This window comes from Hyla sarda, chromosome 6 (assembly GCF_029499605.1).
Source record: "Hyla sarda isolate aHylSar1 chromosome 6, aHylSar1.hap1, whole genome shotgun sequence".
Taxonomy (NCBI): Eukaryota; Metazoa; Chordata; class Amphibia; order Anura; family Hylidae; genus Hyla; species Hyla sarda.
Window position 1 is genome coordinate 203,659,588 of NC_079194.1, and position 26,349 is coordinate 203,685,936.

At 44.3% G+C, this 26,349-nt stretch overlaps 2 protein-coding genes across 8 annotated transcripts in view; one reads left to right on the forward strand and one right to left on the reverse strand.

The window, feature by feature from the left end:
* CENPT (centromere protein T) overlaps nt 1–26,349 on the reverse strand; it is a 55,783-nt gene that overhangs the window by 17,777 nt on the left and 11,657 nt on the right. For 6 of the 7 annotated variants that reach the window (XM_056526292.1, XM_056526296.1, XM_056526293.1 and 3 more), the window contains 4 exons: nt 12,966–13,065; nt 9,530–9,669; nt 4,080–4,146; nt 2,351–2,493 (listed from right to left, as the gene is read on the reverse strand). In XM_056526292.1, coding sequence (XP_056382267.1) covers nt 2,351–2,493; nt 4,080–4,146; nt 9,530–9,669; nt 12,966–13,065 — 450 coding nt within the window. Of the gene's footprint in view, nt 1–2,350; nt 2,494–4,079; nt 4,147–9,529; nt 9,670–12,965; nt 13,066–22,177; nt 22,344–26,349 lie in introns of those variants that run through there. The other variant, XM_056526297.1, reaches the window with a different exon arrangement.
* NUTF2 (nuclear transport factor 2) overlaps nt 22,486–26,349 on the forward strand; it is a 92,329-nt gene continuing 88,465 nt past the window's right edge. Inside the window, exon 1 of the mRNA XM_056526300.1 lies at nt 22,486–22,508. The gene's annotated coding sequence lies outside the window, so the exon portion shown is untranslated. The remainder of the gene's footprint in view (nt 22,509–26,349) is intronic.

Below are 26,349 nucleotides of genomic sequence, written 5' to 3' on the forward strand. Positions count from 1 at the left end.
CTGCTGCTCTAGCCTGCTGAGCAGGCTTGGAGCAGCAGATCGCCGAATGGACGATGAAGAGGCAGGTGAAGACCCTCTTGTCGTCCATTAAGCTGATCGGGACATCGTGATTTTGTCGCGATAGCCCCAATCAGCTCCTCTAAGCTGCTGGGATAGTTTCACCTTCATTTTAGATTGCGGCGTCTAAAGGGTTAATGCAGGGAATCAGCCCGATCGGCATGCCTGGCATTAGCTGTGGGTCAAAGCTGCCCATAGCAACTGGGACTCACTGAGTTTAACCTGTTCTCCACTGGCGAGAGTGGTTTAAACCCCGTAAATGGGATTTACGCCCTTGGTGCTTAAGTACCAGGTTGGAGGGAGTACCTGTACGCCCTTGGTCCTGGACTGGTTAAATGGGTACTGTCAGATTCAAAAACTTTGTTGGCACTAAGGAAAATTAAAGACCAGTTGTTATTTGGTTGTAAATTTTTTTTTTTTTTTTACATTTAATAAAGAAAATGGCTCCTAAAAACCCCACCACTAGGGGTCCCCACACCTACTGGGACCCAAACCTGTCCTGCAGAACCATTTGCTTGTCCGTGAGTCATGGACAAGAGATGATTCATGGACAAGGCTGTATGAGCAGACGCACCAATCACCTTCCACCACCACAAGGGAGGGGCACGCCCCTCATACCACACACCAATAGCCTCCCACCACCACAAGGAGGGTCACACCCCTTTCCCTGAGAGGATTTCTAACACTGTGAGCTAATGAAAAGACGACTTGTTATAATAAATAAAGGTGATAGAGGCATAAAAATGAGATGTACATGGTCAGGATTAGGTACTAAGTAATGTATTAATCTTTCCTTTTTTTGTGGGATCTGACAGGTATGTTTTTTTTTGTTTGTTTTTTTACTTTTCCATTAATGGTGCAGTGAAGTGCTTGCTTTTTAGGTGTAAGTTGTAGTATTTTTTTTGTACCAGTTAATCACATGTTATACTAATTCTTGGGAAGCTAGTTGACAAATAAAAAACAGCATTTATGCAGTTTCATACTGTATAGGGGTCTACTGACTCTCCCCTAATGGTAGATGCAGAAAGAGGAAAAAAGGATTGTATGGTTGGTTCTCAATATGCTTGATCCTTTTGTTCAGTGGTGCCTGGCAGTGGCTTATTCCCATCACTCATGTATGGATGTTATACTGCGTCAAGTATGCAAGGGAGTGATTGTGATCATTTTAGCCCTCATTTTAAAATTTCATGTAAAGGGCTATTCACAATGGACACAATATATCACATGAATGCCATCACCTGGCAGTCAACGAGGCAATGTGCCTTTATACAGTAGGATCTCCCAATAGCGGACACTCACGGGGAATAAAAAAGTTTTCGCTATTGAGAGATGTAACGGAATACTGTACTGTACTCACTCCAGAGTATAATTACCTATAAAACACAATAAAAAGCAATATTACAGTAGAATCTCCCAGAGTCGTTTAATCCCCCCTTATCACCCCCAATATAATTTCATCCCCCTTTTGTACCCTGTGCCATCTTAGTTCCCCGTGCACTGTGCCAAATTACCCTCCTTACTTCCTGAGCTACATCATTTCCCCTTGATCCTCCCTACCCATGCCATTTCATTCCCCCTTTATTACCCTCTGTGTAAACACCCCCCTCTCTTTATGATGTGGCACAGGGGATAAAGGGGGAATGAAATGGCACAGGGGATTGTAAAGAGGGGGTGATGAATTTGCAAAGAGGGCAATAAAGGGGGACCTAAATAGCACGGGGGGGGGGGGATGAAGGGAAAATTATGTGGCACCAGGGGTAAAAAAAAAAAAGGGGATGATTTGGCAAAGGGGAATAAAGTGGCGGGGGGGGGGGGGGGGGGAATGATGTGGCCGGCAGACGTACGTCTGCTTCTGTGCTGTGGCTTCTGCAGAGGGGTGCAGTGAGGGCCTGGGCCCCTTACTGGGGTATTGGCTGTACCCCCTGACGGCGGCCCTATGCACAAGGTAGGGCTGGCACATAGGCCTGGTTGTCCTCTATTGGGAGTGTTTTGTCGTCCCCTATTGGGAGTGTCCTCATCCGCTATTGGGAATTCCCCCTAATTGGAGAGTGCAAATACATTAAATCTTATGGGACTCTGCCGGTGAATTAAATACTGTCCGCTATTGGGAGGGGTCCACTAAGATTTTACTATATTATTGCATTGTATAACACCTAACCTATGTGCAATATAAACATTCCAAGTGTAATTTTCTTTATCCACAGAATGGACCACTGCTGAATCCACAGCACAAATTAAAGGTAAACCCTCAGAATCACTTCCTATGAGATGATAACAACAGCTTATAAATTACCTTTTAACAGCTGGTATTTGTCTTCCACTCCTTGCTCGAAGTCCCCTAGTGACACTAAGCATATTTTGTTAGGCCTGCGCAGTAAGCCTCTCTTAAAGGTTGATTCTGGTGCAGCTGAAACTTCCAGTTTATCGTCAATTAACCTGAAATGAATAAATATGAAAGGCTTAACTTTTTTTATCATCATTACATCATCAGCATTTTCAAAATATATAGTACAGCAGGGAAAAGAGAGGACCTGTGCTGCACTGAATTGGGACTAATAATCTCAATCGAGCATCCACCCATCCACCCACCCACCCACAATTCACCCTGCCTAAAATGGCTTTTGAGCCTCATGCTTGTGAGCAAGCCCTCATATGGCTCTGCCGATTTCTGCCACTAACCTTTTAGATGCAGTGATCAGTGCAGAGCTTTGGGGACACTCATCGGACCACCAGCAGCCCGATTGCGAGTGTCCAATAAGTGTAGATGGTGGACAGAGGTGTATTAGTCCCCTACAGGCTCATATTGGAGGTTACCAGGGAGTGGCAGAAGGTTAGTTAAAGGGGTTTTACAGTAGGTTTTTTTTTTTACTGTGTTACTATAATGACAATAATCACTGTGTCACAATAATCTGTCCATGTAAAAGGGCAGTCTGTCTACAAGCCACACATCTCACACTCCTTCCTGCCCATGATACTACATAGAAATTGCCTACTGGAATAAGATCAGAGGCTTCTGAGATCACAGAACTTTGGTACCGTATTTTTCGCCGTATAAGACGCACTTTTTCTTCCCCAAAACTGGGGGGGAAAAGTTGGTGCGTCTTATACGGCGAATACACACCTATCGCCGCGGTCCCTGCGGCCATCAACGGCCGGGACCCGCGGCTAATACAGGACATCACCGATCACGGTGATGCCCTGTATTAACCCTTCAGACGCGGCGATCAAAGCTGACCGCCGTGTCTGAAGCGAAAGTGACACTAACCCGGCTCAGTCGGGCTGTTCGGGACCGCCGCGGTGAAATTGCGGCGTCCCCAACAGCTTACAGGACACCGGGAGGGACCTTACCTGCCTCCTCGGTGTCTGCTCCGTGCTGGGATCCCCTGCATGGCGGCGCTCTCCTTCGACGTCATCACGCACGCCGTCCCGTCATCCAATAGGAGCGGCGTGCGTAGCGACGTGATGACGACGACGGAGAGCGTGGATCCCGGGGAAGAAGAAGTCCGGAGCGTCGGGGACACGGCGACAGCGATGGGGCGACATCCAGGGCAGCGGTGACTGGTCCGGAGCGGCGGGGACATGCGAGTATTACCTCCTATCCGGTGGTCTTCAACCTGCGGACCTCCAGATGTTGCAAAACTACCACTCCCAGCATGCCCGGACAGCGAACGGCTGTCCGGGCATGCTGGGAGTGGTAGTTTTGCAACATCTGGAGGTCCGCAAGTTGAAGATCACTGTTGGGTTCGGAATCTTTTTTTTTTCTAGGTTTTTTACCTTTAAAATTGGGTGCGTCTTATATGCCGATGCGTCCTATAGGGCGAAAAATACGGTAACTAATGAATTCTAACTGCAAAAAGCTTGTAATGCCCTGTTGTATTACAGTTATTTTAGCTACATTTCCTTTTCTGGTTCTGGTAAAACTAATGTAATGTGCAGGGGGCAAGAATATAAAACTAGTAAACATCATACAGCATTCACTATACGTACACAGGTTTAACGAAATAATACAAAACACCTCTTACCTTGACATTTTGGAGGAGGTAGCTGATAAAGATGGATCAAAACTTTTATGTGAAATGTTATAGTTGTCTAAGAAAAAAAAACATTCCATTTAAAGCAAGAAAACACCATGGGGGACATTTATCAAGGGATTTAGAGCTCTTTTCTTGCTTGCAAAAGTTGCACAAAAAGTCGAATAAGCGCCTAAGCAATTTTTGTGTGACATTTGGCTGTAAGCGAAAAGCTACAGAAGAGCTTACCAAAGTGAATTTCATTTTTTACTTTTAACTCAGGGATTCATCAAGTGCGAAAGTCGCACCAAAAATCGCAACCCCTCCAAAACAATGTAAAACAAAACTTGCTTTGGGGAGCAGATTTCATATTTCCCGCTGGCAGCAGTTATCACGACTCAAGCGGGAAATATGATATCACAACTGTACAAAGGAGCCCGGGCTGGCATCACTCTTAGGCTGGGTTCACACTACGTTTTCTCCCATACGGGAGCGCATACGGCAGGGGGGGGGGGAGCTAAAACCTCGCGCTCCCGTATGCCTTCGTATGCGCTCTTGTATGTCATTCATTTCAATGAGCCGGCCGGAGTGAAACGTTTGGTCAGCTCATTTTTGCGCCGTATGCGCTTTTACAACCGGACCTCAAACCGTGGTTGACCACAGTTTTAGGTCCGGTTGTAAAAGCGCATACGGCGCAAAAATGAGCCGACCGGACCGAACGTTTCACTCCGGTCGGCTCATTGAAATGAATGATATACGGGAGCGCATACGGTGACATACGGGAGCGCGAGCTTTTAGCTCCCCCCCCCTGCCGTATGCGCTCCAGGATGGGAGAAAACGTAGTGTGAACCCAGCCTTATTCTGATCCCGCTACCCTAACTTACAAAGATGGGGACACTGCTTTACTTCCCCCCCCGGCTTGTCTCTGGTCCCACCTGCCCACGCTGCACATCTCCCATCTGTCTACTACCTGGGAAATTTGTTATTACAGTAGGAGATAGAAAAACTCTGCAGCGCTGTGGTATGTTAACCCCTTAAGGACCAAGCCCATTTTGACCTCGCCTTCTAAAAATCATAACTCTTTGATATTTTTATCCACAGACATTTTTTTTTTTTTTACACGACCAGTTTTCCTTTGTAATGACATAATTAATTTTCCCATAAAATGTATGGCGCAACCCAAAAAATACTATTTGTGGTGGGGAAATTAAAAGGAAAATCGCAATTTTGCTAATTTTGGAAGGTTTCGTTTTCACGCCGTACAATTTACGGTAAAAATGACATGTGTTCTTTATTCTGTGGGTCAAGACTATTTATTAAAATGATGCCCATGATAACATACTTTTCTATTATTGCTGCGCCCAAAAAAAAAAAAAAAAAAGCAAACTTTTTAAACAAAATTAGTACTTTTAACCCCTTAAAGGGGTACTCCGCCCCTAGACATCTTATCCCCTATCCAAAGGATAGGGGATAAGATGTTAGATCGCCACGGTCCCGCTGCTGGGGACCACGGGGATCGCCACTGCGGCACCCCGCTATCATTACTGCGCAGAGCGAGTTCGCTCTGTGCGGAATGACGGGCCTTACAGGGGCCGGAGCAGCTTGACGTCATGGCTCCGCCCCTCATGACATCACGTCCCGTCCCGTTAATGCAAGTCTATGGCAGGGGGCGTGACGACCGCAACGCCCCTCCCATAGACTTGTATTGACGGGGGAAGGCCGTGACGTCACGAGGGGCGGAGCAGTGACGTAATGATGCTCCGGCCCCTGTATTGCCCGTCATTACGTGCAGAGCGATCTCGCTCTGCGCAGTAATGATAGCGGGGTGCTGCAGCAGCGATCCCCGGGGTCCCCAGCAGCGGGACCCCGGCAATCTGACATCTTATCCCCTATCATAGGGGATAAGATGTCTAGGGGCGGAGTACCCCTTTAAGGACCAAGCTTTGTTTCAGTTTTTACACTTTCGTTTTTTTCCTCCTTACATTTTAAAAATCATAACCCTTCCAATTTTGCACCTAAAAATCCATATGATGGCTTATTTTTTGCGCCACCAATTCTACTTTGTAATGACATCAGTCATTTTACCCAAAAATCTATGGCAAAACCCCCCCAAAAAAAATCATTGTGCGACAAAACTGAAGAAAAAACACCATGTTGTAACTTTTTTGGGGGCTTCCGTTTCTACACAGTGCATTTTCGGTAAAAAAGGACACCTTTATTCTGTAGGTCCATACAATTAAAATGATACCCTACTTATATAGGTTTGATTTTGTCATCTTCTGACTCCTATAACTTTATTTTTCCACGAACGGGGCGGTATGAGGGCTCAGTTTTTTGTGCCGTAATCTGAAGTTTTTATCGATACCATTTTTGATTTGATCAGACTTTTTAATCGCTTTTTATTCATTTTTATTATGGTATAAAAAGTGACAAAAAATAAGCTATTTTTGACTTTGGAACTTTCTTTTACATGTACGCCATCGACAGTGCGGTTTAATTAACAATATATTTTTATGGTTTGGATATTTACGCACGAGGCAATACCACATATGTTTGTTTTTATTTTTATTAATTTTTAAATGGGAAAAAGGGGGTTGATTCTCATTTTTATTAGGGAAGGGATTAAATCACATTTATTAACTTTTTTCTTTTACTTTTTTCATGCAGTGTTATTGCCCCCTCTAGGGGCTGTAACACTGCATACACTGATTGCAGGCACTGTTCAATGCATTGCCATAGGCATGCATTGATCAGTGTTTTCTGCGCTTGATTGCTCAAGCCTGGCTTGGAGCAATCAAATGCAGATCGGACAGTCGGGAAAAAGGTCAGACACCTCCCGCTGTCCTCTCAGCTGTTCGGTCCCGAACAGCTCCGCTGAGCTAGCCGGTATGGATGTCTCCCGTTTTCCCACGATCAACTTTGATTGCAGCGTCTAAAGAGTTAATACCGGACATCAGCCCGATTGGCGCGTCCTGGTTTCTGAGCGCGCTTCACAGATTTGGAGCCAGCCATGGACGTAAATATACGTCCGTGGTCGTTAAGGGGTTAAAATCCCTCTATTTTGACGACCTATTATTTACGTATAAGCAACGGTATGAAGGCTCATTTTTTGCGCTGTGATCTGTACTTTTTATTGATACCACAATTGTGTATATAAAACTTTTTTATTTTTATTTTTTTTTTTATAAAATGTGACAAAAAAGCAGCAATTTTGGATTTTTTGTTCTTACGTTCACCGTACGCGATCACTAACATTATATTTTAATAGTTCGGACATTTACGCACGCGGTGATACCAAATATGTTTATTTATTTTTTTTTTTTACACTTTTTGGGGGTAAAATGGGACATTTTACATTTTTATTGGGGAGGGGATTTTTCAATTTTTTTTTTTACTTTTTTTAAATTCCTTTTAGCAATAGTCCCCTTATGGGGACATAAAAACCTGCCGCGCATGACCCGTGCTTCGTTCCGATGCTCGCGGTCATGTACAGGATGTAAATGTAGGTCCTGGTGCACGAAGTACCGCCGCATCAGGACGTACATTTACGTCTTTAGTCGTTAAGGTGTTAAAAGGAGCCCCGGCTGGGATCACTCTGCAGCCACCTGGGACTCCTGCAGCTGGGCCGGGAGATGTATGCTCTCTGTTCTACCACATCCCAAAAAATTCTCAATTGGATTGATATTTGGTGACTGTGGAGGCCACTTGAATACAGTGAATTTATTTTTATTTCCAAGAAACCAGTTTGAGATAATGTGAGCTTTGTGACATGATGCATTATCCTGCTGGAAGTAGCCATCAGAAGGAAAGGTCCCAAACACCATTACACCACAACCACTGTCCCGAACCACTGATACAAGGCAGGATGGAGCCATGCTTTCATGTTTACTCCAAATTCCGATCATACCATCTGAATGTCGCAGTAAAATTCGAAAAGCAGCAGACCAAGGCAACATTCTTCCAGTCTTCCATTGTCCAATTTTGGTGAGCCTGTGCAAATTATAGCCTGTTTCCTGTCCTTAGCTGACAGGAGTGGCACCTGGGATTGTCCTCTGCTGTTGTAGCCCATCTGCTTCAAAGTTCGAAATGTTGTACCTTCAGAGATGGTAATCGGCATGGTCTGGTTATAACAGGTGGTTATTTGAGTTACTGTTGCCTTTCTGCTTTCTCAAACCAGTCTACCCATTCATCAACCAACTCACTGGATTTTTTTTTTTCTTCAGACCATTCTTTAGAGATGGTTGTGTGTTAAAATCCAAATAGATCAGTATTTTTTTTTTTATTGTCAGACCAGCTTGTTTGGCAGCAACAACCATGCCATATTCAAAGTTAAATCCCTTTTCTTTCCCAGTCTGATGCTCTGTTTGAACTTTAGCAAGTTGTCTTGACCATGTCTTTATGCCTAAATGCATTGAGTTGCTGCAATGTGATTGGCTGATTAGCTATTTGTGTTAACAAGCAATTGAAGGTACTTCATAAAGTGGCCAGTGAGTGCATGTTCAAGGAATTTGAAAATCATGAGTAGTTCAAGCAATTACCTAGTGTGAGATTATATATTAGGGATTTATCTCAGGGATCGTCCCAACTTCGTCCAGGACACGTTTTTCATGCAGGAGTAACCACACCACAGCAGCTGCCTTGTGAAGAACTGGCTCCTTGCCAGGTTTATTAGTTTGCGGATATAGCCAAACAAAAATAAAGCCCAATAAATCCCTGGGTGTTTGGGCCACTAACTACACTTTTATAGCTTGCCCTAACTATGCCACCAGAGGGCTTGGCCCAGCCAGTGTAAAACACATGTACTCTGCAACCTCTTAACACACTGTTCACACTTAGCTTGTCTTGTGTTATACAGCCAACTCATCAGACAGTCCCTCTCCTGGGGAACAAACACTCCTCTCGTTTGCACAACACCGTCCACACTGGTGAAACTTTGTGTGTCCACCACAACCACTTGCTGGGCCCGTCTGGCAACGGGACACGGTATCTCCCCCCCTCCCCCCATTGCATCAATCTGAGATGTAGGGGAGAGCCCAGACCACACTGTCTGAACTCCTTATAACATACTTACCATCTCTGCTGGGCTTCATTAAAGGGGTACTCTGCTGCTCAGCATTTGGTACAAACTGTTCCAAACTCTGGAGCCGGCACCGGGAGCTAGTATGTTGTATGCCCTGCCCCCTCATGGCCGCAGTCACGCCTACTCCCATAGACTTGCATTGAGGGGGCAGGGCATGACGTCATGAGGGGACAGGGCTATTACATTACAAGGTCCCAGCGCCAGCTCCAGCGTTCAGAACAGTTTGTTCCAAACACTGAGCAGTGGAGTACCCCTTTAATTAGGCCCCAGGTGAAGGTTTCCCTCAGATCAGGTAGGGAAATACACCCTTTCAGTACCTGACTATCACATTGGGAATATGATTTACAGGCAATATATAGTGATGAAATAAAGGGGTTCATACCTTTATTCTTAGGCAGTCTTTCATCCACTTCTCTTTCAAATTCAGAAACCCTCATTTTTCTCTTTTTCCTGGATTTTCTAAACACTTTAATTTCTTCTGTGTCCTGCAGATCGGGTAAACTTAGATTTATGTTGCCCACACTATAAAGGAGAAACCACATTTTTACATTGCATTAGTTTTCAGATTTATCATTTTCTATCATTTGGCAGTGTTCACCCTAACTTGTATAAACTTTAAAAAGCAAAGCGAGAGCGCTGCATAGAGTAGTATAGTCTGTGCAAATGTTACTATAAAGTGCAGATATAGAATACACTTACCCCAAATGGTTGTGTACCCCATACCCATGGCAAAGAACAGATATTTGGTCTTTCTGCAGCCTTTCCACTCGACTGAAACAAAGTGTAGTAAGTTCAGGGAGGTGAGGATAATTGCGGCGCTGAACAGAACAGAGGATGAAGTTCGACAGTTTAATTTCCCAAGATGCAACGCGTTTTGTAGCACTGATGAAGCAGCCTGCTGTGCTGCAAAATGCATTGCACCTTGGGAATTTAAAACGTTGACCTTCATCCTCTTTCTAGTCTGTCCAGCGCTGCAGTTATCCTCACCTCCCTGAAGCAAGCTCTTACTACTCTATGCAATTTAGACATTCAGAGATTGGTTGGTGATTGGTTCAGCAACCTTAAAGGGGTATTCCAGGCCAAAACTTTTTTTTTTTATATATATCAACTGGCTCCGGAAAGTTAAACAGATTTGTAAATTACTTCTATTAAAAAATCTTAATCCTTCCAATAGTTATTAGCTTCTGAAGTTGAGTTGTTGTTTTCTGTCTGTCTAACTGCTCTCTGATGACTCATGTCCCGGGAGCTGTGCAGTTCCTATGGGGATATTCTCCCATCATGCAGAGCTCCCGGGACATGACATCATCATTGAGCAGTTAGACAGAAAACTTCAGAAGCTAATAACTATTGGAAGGATTAAGATTTTTTAATAGAAGTAATTTACAAATCTGTTTAACTTTCCGGAGCCAGTTGATATATATAAAAAAAAGATTTTGCCTGGAATACCCCTTTAATGTAACCTACCCTATTTATAAAACATGGCTGGACCATTGTAGCATTTTCTACCTTTTGTCCCAACCCCATCTATTATAGTCTGTAAACATTCGCGAGCAGGGTCCCCACTCCTCGTTTGAATATTTAGTGTGTAGCATTGTAATGTCAGATTTTGGGGGCATCAGGTATACAGGTACCTCCTTGCTGCCTGGGCCTTAACACACCAGGGCGAACCTGTAACTTTGAAGCGAGTGCAGGTTCTGCTTTCAATTCACAGTGATGAGTGTCGGCTACTATTAGTAACCGGACACTCATCACTAATGATGGGCAGCGGCGATCCTACTGCTAACCATAATTTCCCTTCAGTCGCCATGATCAACGCCAATCCTACATGTAGGCTAGCTCAGGGGGCTCATCGTTGCAGGGGTCTGATGAGCCTCCTGCAGTCAATCGCCAAGTCACTGATTCAGCCAGGCTGTATCAGTGGATCACCAATCTCACTGTGTAATGTTATGCAAAAGGCACAGCATTATACAGTGAAGCATATAAAAGTCCCCTATGGGGGCTTAAAAAGTGTAACAAAAAATGTTAAAAATATTTCTAAAATTACATAAACCCTCCCCTAATAAAAAATAAAATCACCCTAATTTTCCAATTTTAGAAAATAAATGAATTAATAAAAGCCATACGTTTTGAAAAGAATGATAAATCTCCTTCAATATGTTTATGTGCCAATTTTTTTTTTAACTTACTTTTTCTTACATGCGACCTATTTATCAAATAGTCGCACAACCTTGATAAATAAATCGCACGTAAGCAAATCACGGGAAACCCGCTTACAAAAGCATTATTTAAAGCAGAAAAGTTTTCCCTTATGTTAATAGCAAAGTTCTTTATCTACCCTTTATCACCAGTAGCGTTGCTAGAGTGTGACAGGGAGCGGGGGAGTACAGCATCGGGTGACACCCTGACTGGCCTGCCACCAAATAGCTGCACTCCAACTATCCCGCAACAACCCAACCACCCTCCTCAGCAGTAAAAAAAATATTAAAAGCATACTATGCCGCACCATGAATATCCGTACTCTGGAGGCTTGTGATGGACAAATGAACGGGAGAAATAGTGCATGCACTAATTATCGCCAGTCACAAAATAACGGCCATTATTAAAACGGCTATTAGAAAAATCCCATAGACTATAATGGGATTTTCTAACGGCCGTATAGGATTTTGTAACTGCCGTTTGACAGCCGATTTTCAGACGGAACTTCCAACGGATCTTTAAAACTGAGTAATTTTGTAGTGTGAAAGAAGCCTTACCGGCCGATGTCGGCGGTGGACATCTCCTGGTTATGACACAGACCTGACCCACGGGATTACGTCATGTCCGCTCACCAGACTTATGACGTACATGTATGTCATGGGTCAGGAAGGGGTTAAGCTGGGGTCTCGTCTTTCATAGGTGACGACCCCCCCCCCCCCCCCGACCTACGATGGCCCCAGATCATTTCAACATACGATGGCCTCTCAGAGGCCATCGCATGTTGAAGGCAGCATCAACATACGATGCTTTTGTATGTCGGGGCCATCGCATAAACGGCTATCCAGCAGCGCAAACTGCTTCAGCTGCCACCGGATAGCCGTTTACTGTGCCCCGTGTGGTCCGCTGATGATCACTTACCTGTCCTCGGGATCCCTGCATCGTTGGCGCTCTCCATCGTCGTCATCACGTCGCTGCGCACGCCATCCAGTCATCCAATAGGAGCGGCGTGCGTAACAACGTGATGGCAACGACGGAGAGCGAGGATGCCGGGGAAGCAGAGGCCTTGCCGGAGCTTCGGGGACACGGCGACAGCGATGGAGGGCGACATCCAGGGCAGCGGTGACGGTCCAGAGCGGCGGGGACAGGTGAGTACAACCTCCAATACCAGTGGTCTTCAACCTGCTGACCTCCAGATGTTGCAAAACTACAACTCCCAGCATGCCCGGACAGCCAACGGCTGTCCGGGCATGCTGGGTGATGTAGTTTTGCAACATCTGGAGGTCCGCAGGTTGTAGACTATTGTCCTATACTTTACATTGCACAGATCCCTCAACATACGATGTTTTCAACAAACGATGTTCCATTTGGAACGGATTACCATCGTATGTTGAGGGACCCCTGTAATTCATTGAGAACTGCTCATTTTTAACAACCGAATATCCCTCCAAACCACTCATAATTTTCCCTAGGTCTTTCTCCCAATGCTTCCTACTAAAGTGCACTAACACTTTACCCTTTTTGTCCAGCATAACCTTATAAAGTTTAGAAGTTATCTTTTTATTTGACACCTCTTCTGACAGTTTTCACGATCTGTGGCTCTAATGGCAGTAAAATCAGTTTACCTGCTTGATTGAGCGGCAGGTGAGTTCTCTTGTTTTTTATCATCATCATCATCACCAACTGCTTTTGACCTCTGGGAAACAATTATAGAAACTTCATCCTCTTAGGACCAAAAAAAAAAAAAAAAGGGGGTAGGTTAAGAATATATGTCACGTATACGTTTTGCTCCTATAAACACAGACTCTAAATTCAGCAACACGATTCAAGATAAAACAGGAACAATAATTAGCATCTTTAATAGCAGTAATGTTGTGGTGTGGAGGACACGTAGAAGATCAATCTACGTGTATGTGAGGATGGCGCTCTGCCAGTCAGCTCTTCATGAAATGCGATCAATGCAGTCTTTGTCATTCACCCAATAGTTCTTAAACTGCACTTTCCAAAGATGGCCCTCTCATACTTCCAGCCCAGGGCTTTTCAGTAAGAGAACATTATATATGCTCAGGCAGTAATGTAAGATCATACAGACATATAACATTTTAGTTTAAAATAAAAAGTGATGTAAATTTTCCCTAAACCCAAGAGGACACAGGAGGTAAATGTACGTCATGGTGTCCTTGTACTTAGCGAACCATGACGTACATTTACGTAATGCACATGAAGCGTCAGCAGGAGCTGCACTCACATAATGGATGGTGTGACACTGCAGCAGCCAGGACCTAACTGCTAATGGCGGACATCAGCGATCACACTGATGTCCGTCACTAACCATTTATATGCAGTGATGCTGATCACGGCATCCAAAGCAGTTTCAGGGCATTTGGGAAACTCAATGGACCACCGGCAGCCCAATTGCTGGGACCAATTGCTGGGACCTGATAAGTTAAGACGGTCAGCCTGCATGATGAATTCCGGGGATCAACCTGTAAAGTCTAAATAACACTAAACAGTAATAGCAATTGAAATAAAAAATGCTGGAGGCTCCAATTCTGAAGCCTCACAACCACTGGGCCGGAGTATCGTGACGTCACGCCCACCCCCTCATGCAAGTCTATGGGAGGGGGCGTGACATTACGATACTCCGGCCCCGTGGTTGTGAGGCTTCAGACTCTGAGCCTCCATCGCTGCGTGAAGCTCACTCAGGTGGGTGCTGCATGAGAGATTGCAGGGGCTCCCAGCGGCGGGACCCCCGCAATCAGACAGCTTATCCCCTATTCTTTGGATAGTGGTTAAGATGTCTTAGGGCCAGAGTACCCCTTTAACCCCTTAAGGACCAAGCACGTATGAGTACGTCCCTGCACCCTGGGTCTTAAGGACCAGGCACGTACGCATACGTCCGTGGGAATTTCGGTCCCTGCCGCACGCCGGGCGGGGACCGGACCGGGGTGACTGCTGATATCGATCAGCAGTCACCCCGCGCAAATGCCCAGGGGGGTCATCAGACCTCCCCATGTCGGTGATCGGCGCAAATCGCAAGTGAATTCACACTTGCGATTTGCGCCATTCCAGGTCATTACGGGTCTATGGTGACCCGGAATATAAGGGGGATCGCGGGTGTCTAAGACACCCACAATCCCCCTGAAGAGATAGGAGTGAGGTGGCAGGTGTGCCACCCCTCCTATCCCTGCTATTGGTGGTCTAGACGCGACCACCTATAGCAGATCGGGGGCGGGGGGGGGGGTTAACTTTCGTTTTCCCCGTCCTGCCCTCCCACAATAGGTGGGGCAGAACGGGGAAACGACAGAGGACCGGCGCCGAAGATCCACTTACCGATCTGCGGAGGCTGCGGGCGACGATCGGCGTCGGAGATCGGCGATGTCGTGCAGCAGGCTCCCTGGATCCGACGGAAGCCGGTAAGTTGCCTAGCAACATCTGGAGGGCTGCTGTCCGAGACCACTATATAGTGGTCTCTATACTGTAGCACTCCAGATGTTGCAAAACTACAACTCCCAGCATGCCCAGACAGCTGTTTGGGCATGCTGGGAGTTATAGTTTTGCAACAGCTGGAGGGCTACAGTTTGAGACCATTATATGGTAGTCTCTGAACTATAGCCCTCCAGATCTTGCAAAACTACAATTCCCTGCATGCCCACACAACTGTTTGCTGTCAGGGCATGCTGGGATTTGTAGATTTGCAGCATCTGGAGGGCCACAGTTTGCAGTGGTCTCTATACAGTAGCTCTACAGATGTTGCAAAACTGCAAATCCCAGCATGCACAGACAGCAAACAGCTGTCTCAGCATGCTGGGAGTTGTAGTTGCGATCCCTCCAGCTGTTGCATAACTACATCTCCCAGCATGCCCTTCGGTGATCAGTACATGCTGGGAGTTGTAGTTTTGCAACAGCTGGAGGCACACTGGTTGTAAAATATTGAGTTAGATAACAGAACCTAACTGAAGGTTTTCCAACCAGTGTGCCTCCAGCTGTTGCAAAAGTACAACTCCCAGCCTGCATGGTCTGTCAGTACATGCTGGGAGTTGTAGTTTTGAAATAGCTGGAGGTTTGCCCCCCCCCCCCCCCCCCCCCCATGTGAACGTACAGGGTACATTCATACGGGCAGGCTTACAGTAAGTTTTCTGCTTCAAGTATGAGCTGCGGCAAATTTTTCGCCGCAGCGCAAACTCCTAGCAGGGAACTCACTGTAAACCTCTGCCAGTGCGAATGTACCCTAAAAACACTACACTACACTAACACATAATAAAGAGTAAAACACTACATATACACCCCCTTACACTGTCCCCCCAATAAAAATTGAAAACATATTGTACGGCAGTGTTTCCAAAACGGAGCCTCCAGCTGTTGCAAAACAACAACTCCCAGCATTTCTCGACAGCCACTGACTGTCCAGGCATGCTGGGAGTTTAGCAACAGCTGGAGGCACCCTGTTTGGGAATCACTGGCGTAGAATACCCCTATGTCCAACCCTATGCAATCCCTAATTTAGTCCTCAAATGCGCATGGCGCTCTCTCACCTCAGAGCCCTGTCGTATTTCAAGGAAACAGTTTAGGGCCACATATGGGATATTTCCGTACTTGGGAGAAATTACACTACAAATTTTGGGGGCTTTTTCTCCTTTTACCCCTTATGAAATGGAAAAGTTGGGGTCTACACCAGCCTGTTAGTGTAAAAAATTTTTTTTTTTACACTAACATGCTGGTGTTGCCCCATACTTTTTATTTTCACAAGAGGTAAAAGGAAAAAAAGACCCCCAAAATTTGTAACGCAATTTCTCCTGAGTTCAGAAATACCCCAGATGTAGGCGCAAAATGCTCTGCGGTCGCACAACAAGGCTCAGGAGTGAGAGCGCACTATGTACATTTGAAGCCTAAATTGGTGATTTGCACAGGGGTGGCTAATTTTACAGCGGTTCTGACATAAACGCAAAAAAATAAATACCGACATGTGACCCCATTTTGGAAACTACACCCCTCACGGAATGTAACAAGGGGTATAGTGAGCCTTAACACCCCACAGGTGTTTGACAAATTTTCGTTAAAGTTGGATGGGAAAATGAAAAAAAAAAATTTTTTCACTAAAATGCTGGTGTTACCCTAAATTTTTCATTTTCACAAGGGAAAATAGGAAGAAAAAAAAATTTGTAACCCCATTTCTTCTGAGTAAGAAAATACCCCAAATGTGGATGTAAAGTGCTCGGCGGGCGAACTACAATGCTCAGAAGAGAGGGAGCGCCATTGGGATTTTGAAGAGAAAATGTGTCCGGAATTGAAGGCCACGTGTGTTTACAAAGCCCCCATAGTGCCAGAACAATGGACCCCCCAACATGTGACCCCATTTTGGAAACTACACCCCTCACGTAATGTAATAAGGGGTACAGTGAGCATTTATACCCAAAAGGTGTCTGACAGATTTTTGGAACAGTGGTCCGTGAAAATGAAAAATTTAATTTTTCATTTGCTCAGCCCACTGTTCCAAAGATCTGTCAAATGCCAGTGGGGTGTAAATACTCACTGCACCCCTTATTAAATTCTGTGAGGGGTGTAGTTTCCAAAATGGTATGCCATGTGTTTTTTTTTGCTGTTCTGGCACCATAGGGGCTTCCTAAATGCGACATGCCCCCCCGACCAAAATTTGCTCTCAAAAAGCCAAATATGACCCCTTTTCTTCTGAGCATTTTAGTTCGCCCGTAGTGCACTTCAGGTCAACTTATGGGGTACCTCCGTACTCAGAAGAAATGGGGTAACAAATTTTGGGGGGTATTGTCTGCAATTAACCCTTGAAAAATGGGAAATTTGGGGGGAAACACGCATTTTAAAGGAAATCTGTCATCAGAATCACCCGCACTAAACCTATTACACAGGCTTGTAGTGCGGGTGATCCTGATTAAAACGCTTCTTACCTGGTTAAAAATGGTTCAGCGGTTCTTGAGATATCTTTATTTTTAGTTTTCTGTTATTCCCTGGCTTGGGACTCAGTGGGAGGTGTTATCATCTGGGACTCGGCCACACGTCATTCTAGCTGGGCGGAGCTGCCGCCCGGCTCATGAATATTCATGAACTTAGACCGAGAAAGAAGAATTAGACCAGGAGGATAAGTTCATGAATATTCATGAGCCGGGCGGCAGCTCCGCCCAGCTAGAATGACGTGTGGCCGAGTCCCAGATGATAACACCTCCCACTGAGTCCCAAGCCAGGGAATAACAGAAAACTAAAGATAAAGATATCTGAAGAAGCGCTGAACCATTTTTAACCAGGTAAGAAGCGTTTTAATCAGGATCACCTGCACTACAAGCCCGTGTAACAGGTTTAGTGCAGGTGATTCTGATGACAGATTTCCTTTAATGAAAAAATATATTTTTTTTTACATATGCAAAAGTCGTGAAACCCCTGTGGGGTATTAAGGCTCACTTTATTCCTTGTTACGTTCCTCAAGGGGTCCAAAATAGTATGCCATGTGGGGGGTTTTGCTGTTCTGGCACCATAGGGGCTTCCTAAATGCAACATGCCCCCCAAAAACGTACTCTCCAAAATCCCCTTGTCGCGCCTTCGCTTCTGAGCCCTCTACTTCGCCCGCCGAACACTTTACATAGACATATGAGGTATGTGCTGAATGTCATTTTGAATACTTTGGGGGATGCAGTTTTTACAATGGGGTCTTTTATGGGGTATTTCTAATATGAAGACCCTTCAAATCCACTTCAAACCTGAACTGGTCCCTGAAAAATAGTGAGTTTGAAAATTTTGTGAAAAATTGGAAAATTGCTGCTGAACTTTGAAGCCCTCTGATGTCTTCCAAAAGTAAAAACTCGTCAATTTTATGATGCAAACATAAAGTAGACATATTGTATATGTGAAATTAAAAAAAAATGTATTTTGAATATCCATTTTCCTTACAAGCAGAGAGCTTCAAAGTTAGAAAAATGCTAAATTTTCAATTTTTTCATCAAATTTTGGGATTTTTCACCAAGAAACGATGCAAGTTACCACAAAAATTTACCACCATGTTAAAGTAGAATATGTCACGAAAAAACAATCTCGGAATCAAAATGATAACTAAAAGCATTCCAGAGTTATTAATGTTTAAAGTGACAGTGGTCAGATGTGCAAAAAACGCTCTGGTCCTAAGCTGTAAAACCAGGCCGGTCCTTAAGGGGATCACATTAGTAGGGGTTTGTTACAGTGTGTCACTCAACAGTAAGGCAATTACATGAGTAGGAGATTTGTTACAGAGTGTCACCCCATTACATAAAGAGGGGGGTTGTTTCAGGGTGCAAACTCTGTAATAAGGGGATTACATCAGGAAGGGGTTTGCTACATCACGTTTCCACATTGTGTAACACACTGATAACACTATATAATAAACCTCCTCATGTAACAACCTCACTACTGGGGTGACTCTGTAACAAACCTCTTCCTCATAATCACCTTACTTCTGGGGTGACACACTAACAAATCCCCTCCTTTAGTAATTGCATTACTGCAAGGGTGGCCTTCTGTAACAAACCTCCTTTCTACTGGGGTAACACACTGAAGAGCAGAGATCGCCAGAAACATCAGTCAGAACCTGCGTTGTATCTGCTAGGTGCTGGAGGTGTACGACCCATTGAGATCATTAGACCAGTACACATGGGGGCAGAGATCAGCAGTGCAATATAGAAAAGATTATGGCTGAAGGACCTGTGATGCTGGTGCGGAGTGGGTGGGGCTGAACTGGAGTGAAGGTCACATGTTTCCTGTAGAGGAAATGTGGAGCTCGACTTTGCATCTTCCTCCTCGACTTTTAAGAATCAAAACTTTTTTTTCTTGTAGTGGGAAACTGATAAAGCTACAATTTAGCAAAAAATTTTTTTACGGGGTTGGATTTTTCCGCAGTGCAACTTAGTCTAAAACTGCCATGTTCTCTTTATTTTTAGGGGCAATGTTATTAACCCCTTGGGGATGAAGCCCATTCTGACCTTAAGGACCAGAGCATTTTTTGCACATCTGACCACTGTCACTTTAAGCATTAATAACTCTGGAATGCTTTTACTTATGAATTTGATTCGGAGACTGTTTTTTTGTGACATTCTACTTTATGTTAGTGGTAAATTTTCATTGATGCTTGCATCATTTCTTGGTGAAAAATTCCAAAATGTTATGAAAATTTATCATTTTTCTAACTTTGAAGCTCTCTGCTTGTGAGGAAAATGTATAATTCCAAATAAATTATATATTTATTCACATTGACAATATGTCTACTTTATGTTTGCCTCATAAAGTTGACATGTTTTTCCTTTCTGAAGAGGGCTTCAAAGTTTAGCAGCAATTTTCTAATTTTTCATGATAATTTCAAAACCAGTTCAGGTGAATTTAAGTGAATTTAAGGGTCTTTATGTTAGAAATACCCCATAATGGACCCCATTATGAAAACTGCACCCCTCAACATATTCAAAATGACATTCAGAAAGTTTGTTAACCCTTTAGGTGTTTCATAGGAATAGCAGCAAAATGGAGGAGAAAATTCACAATCTTCATTTTTTACACTCGCATGTTCTTGTAGACCCAATTTTTGAATTTTTACAAGGGGTAAAAGGAGAAAAATTTTACTTGTATTTGAAACCCAATTTCTCTCGAGTAAGCACATACCTCATATGTCTATGTTAATTGTTCAGCGGGCGCAGTAGAGGGCTCAGAAGGGTAAAAAGAGAAAAAGCCACCATAACATGTAACCCAATTTCCCTCTAGTATGGAAATACCTCATATGTGGATGTGAAGTGTTCTGTGGGTGCACTAGAGGGCTCAGAAGAGGAGCGACAATGGGATTTTGGAGAGCGAATTTTGCTGAGACGTTTTTCAATGTTATTGAGGGGGGGGGGGGGTTGGGGGTAACTGTGTAAGGGGTGTGTGTATATGCTGCGGAAACTCATTGTAAACCCCCACGCCAGTGCGAATGTACCCTGTACATTCACATGGGAGGGGGGGGGGGGGCAAACATCCAGCTGTTGGAAAACTACAACTCCCAGCATGCACTGTCTGTCAGTGTGTGCTGGGAGTTGTAGTTTTGCAACAGCTGGGGGCCCAAGGGTTGGGAAACACTGAGTTAGGTAACAGACCCTAACTCAGTATTTCCCCATCAGTGTGTCTCCAGCTGTTGCAAAGCTACAACTCCAAGCATGTACTGACAGCTGAAGGGCATGCTGGGAGTTTTAGTTATGCAACAGCTGGCCCTCCAGATGTTGCAGAACTACAAGTTCCAGCATGCCTGGACAGTCTGGGCATGCTGGGAATTGTAAATTTGTGTAGTGGTCTTCAAACCTTGGCTCTACAGATGTTTCAAAACTACAAATCCCAGCATGCCCAGACTGTCCAGGCATGCTGGGAGTTTTAGTTCGACAACAACTGAAATGCCACATGTTGCACAACTATAGTGCCCAGCATGCCTGGATAGTCTGGGTATGCTGAGAATTGTAGTTTTGCAGCATCTGGAGGGCCACAGTCTGGAGAATACTGTCTCCAAACTGTGGCACTTCAGATGTTGCAAAACTACAATTCCCAGCATGCCCAGACTGTCCAGGCATGCTGGAACTTGTAGTTCTGCAACATCTGGGGGCCAGATGTTGCAGAACTACAACTCCCAGCATGCCTGGACTGTCTGGGCATGCTGAGAGTTGTAGTTTTGCAACATCTGAAGGGCTACAAACTGTGACCCTCCAGATGTTGCAAAGCTACAACTCTCAGCATGCCCAGACAGGCCAGGAATGCTGGGAGTTGTAGTTCTGCAACATCTGGCCCTCCAGTCAGAATTGACCGGCGAATCACAGCGATCGCCGACAGGGGGGGGGGGTCTTAGGACCCCCCTAGGCAATGTTTCACGATGGCTGCTGATAGATATCAGCAGTAATCCTGTTATGATCACCGCCCCGTGCGCGGCGGAGAACTGAATTCCCACAGGTGTACATGTGCGCCCTTGGTCTTTAAGTACCAGGGAGCAAGGGCGTACCTGTTCGCCCTTAGTCCCCAACGGGTTAAAATGACAACCATGGATACACGCTTTTCAAATTATTGTACTACATTTAAAAAAAAAAAGTTAAACTTTTTTAAACAAAATAGGAATGTATAAAATTTCCCTATTCTGACCCCCCTTTAACTTTAGTATTCTTCAGTATACGCAGTTGTATTAGTGCTCGTGCGCCGCGATCTGTAGTTTTTAATCTGTAACAATTTTGCATATATGTGACTTTTAAATCATTAAAAAAAAATTATTTGTAATGTGATGAGACCAAAAAGCAGCAATTCGGACTTCTTTTCATACGTTTACGCCGTTCACCATAGAGGACTAACATTATATTTTGATAGTTTGGAAATTTATACAAGCGCCAATACCAAATATGTATGTTTATTTATTTTTACACTTTTTTGGGTAAAATGGGAAAAGGGGGAACTGGGCTTTTTATTTTATTTTTTTATCTTTATCTTACACTTTTAATGTCCCCCTAGAGGACTATTTATAGCAATTATTAGACTGCTAATACTGTTCTGTGCTCTGTAGGCAGTATTGATCACAATATATGAATGGTTATTGGCGGGCAACAGTGTGATAGCTGATATCTGCAATTATTGGTGGGCCCCTGGCTGCTGATAGCACCCAGTACCCACCATGCATGAAGACAGCGCAGCTCTTGTGCTCCCTTTATGTACAGGATGTAAATGTACATCCTGGTTTGCAAAGTGTTAGAGTATTAGAGCATACATTTATGTATTTATGTCTAATTTTCCTAAATAGGTTAAATATATTTCCAATAAACATGCATGTATGACAACGTACAAAAATACTTACTAATCCCCCCCATGTGACCTCCCAGTTTTGTCGTGTTGCCCTTGGTTATGACCAACTTTGGACATCCACTGAAACGGTCAGGCATGCTCAGTTCATCTGCATATTGCTCTTTAGTCTCTATTGTGTATGTTAGCAAGGAGGATTAAGGGAAAGTGTGTGCTCTGTTGCCTGGCAACTGCAGGGTCACAGTTCAGAAAGGAAACCAGGAAGTGATCAGACCCATGGAGAAGAACAGTACAGGGATGTAGGTCATTTACAAACATATAAAAGACAGCAAACTGTGAAGCGTGTTACAAGTAGTTCTAATTGCGCCATGGATGTGCGGCAGAAGGTGAGGTGTTTGTTCTAGAGGTACAGGGATGTTCCCCGAGTAAAGTTAGTATGAAGCTTAGAGTCTACTAGAGGTCACCTATCATGCCCTAATGGAGATTATATACTGTATTTTTCGCCGTATAAGACGCACTTTTTCTTCCCCAAAACTGGGGGGGAAAAGTCGGTGTGTCTTATACGGCGAATACACCCCTATCGCGGCGGTCCCTGCGGCCATCAACGGCCGGGACCCGCGGCTAATACAGGACATCACCGATCGCGGTGATGTCCTGTATTAACACTTCAGACGCGGCGATCAAAGCTGACCGCCGCATCTGAAGGGAAAGTGACACTGACCCGGCTGTTCAGTCAGGCTGTTCGGGACCGCCGCGATTTCACCGCGGCGGTCCCGAACAGCCCGACTGAATAGCCGGGTTAGTGCTTACAGGACACCAGGGGGGACCTTACCTGCCTCCTCGGTGTCTTCTCCGTTCAGGGATCCCCTGTATGGCCGGCGCTCTCCTTCCTCGTCATCACGTCGTCACGTACGTGCGTCGGCGTGCGTAACGACGTGATGACGGCGACGGAGAGCGAGGATACCCGGCCGGTAGCAAAGATGTTCCGGAGCGACGGGGACACGGCGACAGCGATGGAGCGACATCCAGGGCAGCGGTGAGGGGTCCGGAGCGGCGGGGACACGTGAGTATTACCTCCTATGCAGTGGTCTTCAATCTGCGGACCTCCAGATGTTGCAAAACTACAACTCCCAGCATGCCCGGACAGCCAACGGCTGTCCGGGCATGCTGGGAGTTGTAGTTTTGCAACATCTGGAGGTCTGCAGGTTGAAGACCACTGGTGGGTTCAGAATCTTTATTTTTTTAGATTTTGCACCTATAAATTGGGTGCGTCTTATACGCTGGTGCGTCCTATAGGGCAAAAAATACGGTATCTTTAAAAATGCCCTATTTTGACCACCTATAACATTCTCAATGTTCTGTATACAAGGCTGTATGAGGGCTACTTTTTTTGCACTGTGATCTATATTTTTTTATTCACATATTTAACCCCTTAAATGGGCACTGTCAGATACGAAAACTTTTGATATGTTGTAAAGCATGCAAAATCAATAGGTTACTGAAAAAGCCAGTCAAACAACTGCGGGTCCGCCCCCCCCCCGCCTGCTTGGACACATACTAGTCCTGCTGTGTCCATGCGTCATCACCTATGTCATGGACACACGTCCTTGATTGACAGCTGTGAGCGCAGGACTCACAGCTGTAGGAAAAATCCTCCCACTGTCAGCTTGTGTCCCGCTACTGTCAGTGAGGATAAGCTGGGAGTTGTAGTTTTGCTAATGCTAGGGGAGATGTGAGCAGACAACATACTGAGGGAGGGGGCGGAGACCTGCACAGTGAGGCCACGCCCCCTCCCTTTGAGAGTAATTCAGACTAGTGAGCTAAATTAAAAAGTGTAAAAAAAATAAATAAATAAAAGGTGCTAGACACATAAAAATGTGATGCACATGGTCAGGATTAGGTACTGAGTGATATATTTAACCCCTTAAGGACCGGAGGTTTTTCCGTTTTTGCATTTTCGTTTTTTGCTCCTTGCCTTTAAAAAATCATAACTCTTTCAAATTTACACCTAAAAATCCATATGATGGCTTATTTTTTGCGCCACCAATTCTACTTTGTAATGACGTCAGTCATTTTGCCCAAAAATCTATGGTGAAGCGGGAAAAAAAATCATTGTGCGACAAAATTGAAAAAAAAACGCTGTTTTGTAACTTTTGGGGGCTTCCGTTTCTACGTAGTACATTTTTCGGTAAAAATGACACCTGATATGTATTCTGTAGGTCCATACTATTAAAATGATACCCTACTTATATAGGTTTGATTTTGTCGGACTTCTGGAAAAAATCATAACTACATGCAGGAAAATTAATACGTTTAAAATTGTCATCTTCTGACCCCTATAACTTTTTTATTTTTCCGTGTATGGGGCGGTATGAGGGCTCATTTTTTGCGCCGTGATCTGAAGTTTTTAACGGTACCATTTTTGCATTGATAGGACTTATTGATCACTTTTTATTCATTTTTAAATGATATAAAAAGTGACCAAAAATGCACTATTTTGGACTTTGGAATTTTTTTGCGTGCACGCCATTGACCGAGCGGTTTAATTAATGATATATTTTTATAATTCGGACATTTCCGCATGCGGTGATACCACATATGTTTATTTTAATTTTTATTTACACTGTGTTTTTTTTTTTATTGGAAAAGGGGGGTGATTCAAACTTTTAATAGGGGAGGAGTTAAATGATCTTTATTCACTTTTTTTTTTCACTTTTTTTGTGCAGTGTTATAGGTCCCATAGGGACCTATAACACTGCACACACTGATCTTCTATGTTGATCACTGGTTTCTCATAAGAAACCAGTGATCAACGATTCTGCCGCATGACTGCTCAGGCCTGGATCTCAGGCACTGAGCAGTCATTCGGCGATCGGACAGCGAGGAGGCAGGTAGGGGCCCTCCCGCTGTCCTGTCAGCTGTTCGGGATGCCGCGATTAGCCGCGGCTATCCCGAACAGCCCGACTGAGCTAGCCGGGAACTTTCACTTTCACTTTTAGCCGCGCGGCTCAGCTTTGAGCGCGCGGCTAAAGGGTTAATAGCGCGCGACGCCGCGATCGGCGCTGCGCGCTATTAGAGGCGGGTCCCGGCTTCACTATGACGCCGGGCCCGCCATGATATGACACGGGGTTACTGTGTAACCCCGCGTTATATCAGAAGAGCAGGACCAAGGACGTACCGGTACGTCCTTGGTCCTTGAGGGGTTAAAAAAAAAATTTTTTGTTGGATCGGACGGGTACGCTTTAAGGACCAAGCCCATTTTTACCTTAAGGACCAGAGCATTTTTTGCACATCTTACCAGATAAGCATTAATAACTCTTTTACTTATGAATACTTTTACTTATGAATTTGATTCCGAGAATGTTTTTTCGTGACATATTCTACTTTATGTTAGTGGTAAATTTTCGTCGATACTTTCATCATTTCTTGGTGAAAAATTCCAAAATTTCAGGAAAAATTTGAAAAGTATGCTTTATTTTTACTCTGAAGCTCTCTGCTTGTAAGGAGAATAGACATCCCAAATAAATTATATATTGATTCACATATTCAATATGTCTACTTTATATTTGCATCATAAAGTTGACATGTTTTTACTAGAGATGAGCGAACTTACAGTAAATTCGATTCGTCACAAACTTCTCGGCTCGGCAGTTGATGACTTTTCCTGCATAAATTAGTTCAGCTTTCAGGTGCTCCGGTGGGCTGGAAAAGGTGGATACAGTCCTAGGAAAGAGTCTCCTAGGACTGTATCCACCTTTTCCAGCCCACGGGAGCACCAGAAAGCTGAACTAATTTAAGCAGGATAAGTCATCAACTGCCGAGCCGAGAAGTTCGGGACGAATTGAATTTACTGTAAGTTTGCTCATCTCTAGTTTTTACTTTTGGAAAACATCAGAGGACTTCAAAGTTCAGCAGCAATTTTCTAATTTTTCACAACATTTTCAAAATCGGAATTTTTCAGGGACCAGTTCAGGTTTGAAGTGAAGGGCATTCATATTAGAAATACCACATTAATTACCACATTATAAAAACTGCACCCCACAAAGTATTCAAAATGACATATAGTAAGTTTGTTAACCCTTTAGGTGTTTCACAGGAATAGCAGCAAAGTGAAGGAGAAAATTCAAAATCTTATTTTTTTTTACAATCGCATGTTCTTGTAGACTCAGTTTTTTTTTTTTTTTTTACAAGGGGTAAAAGGAGATAAATCCCCCCAAAATTTGTAAC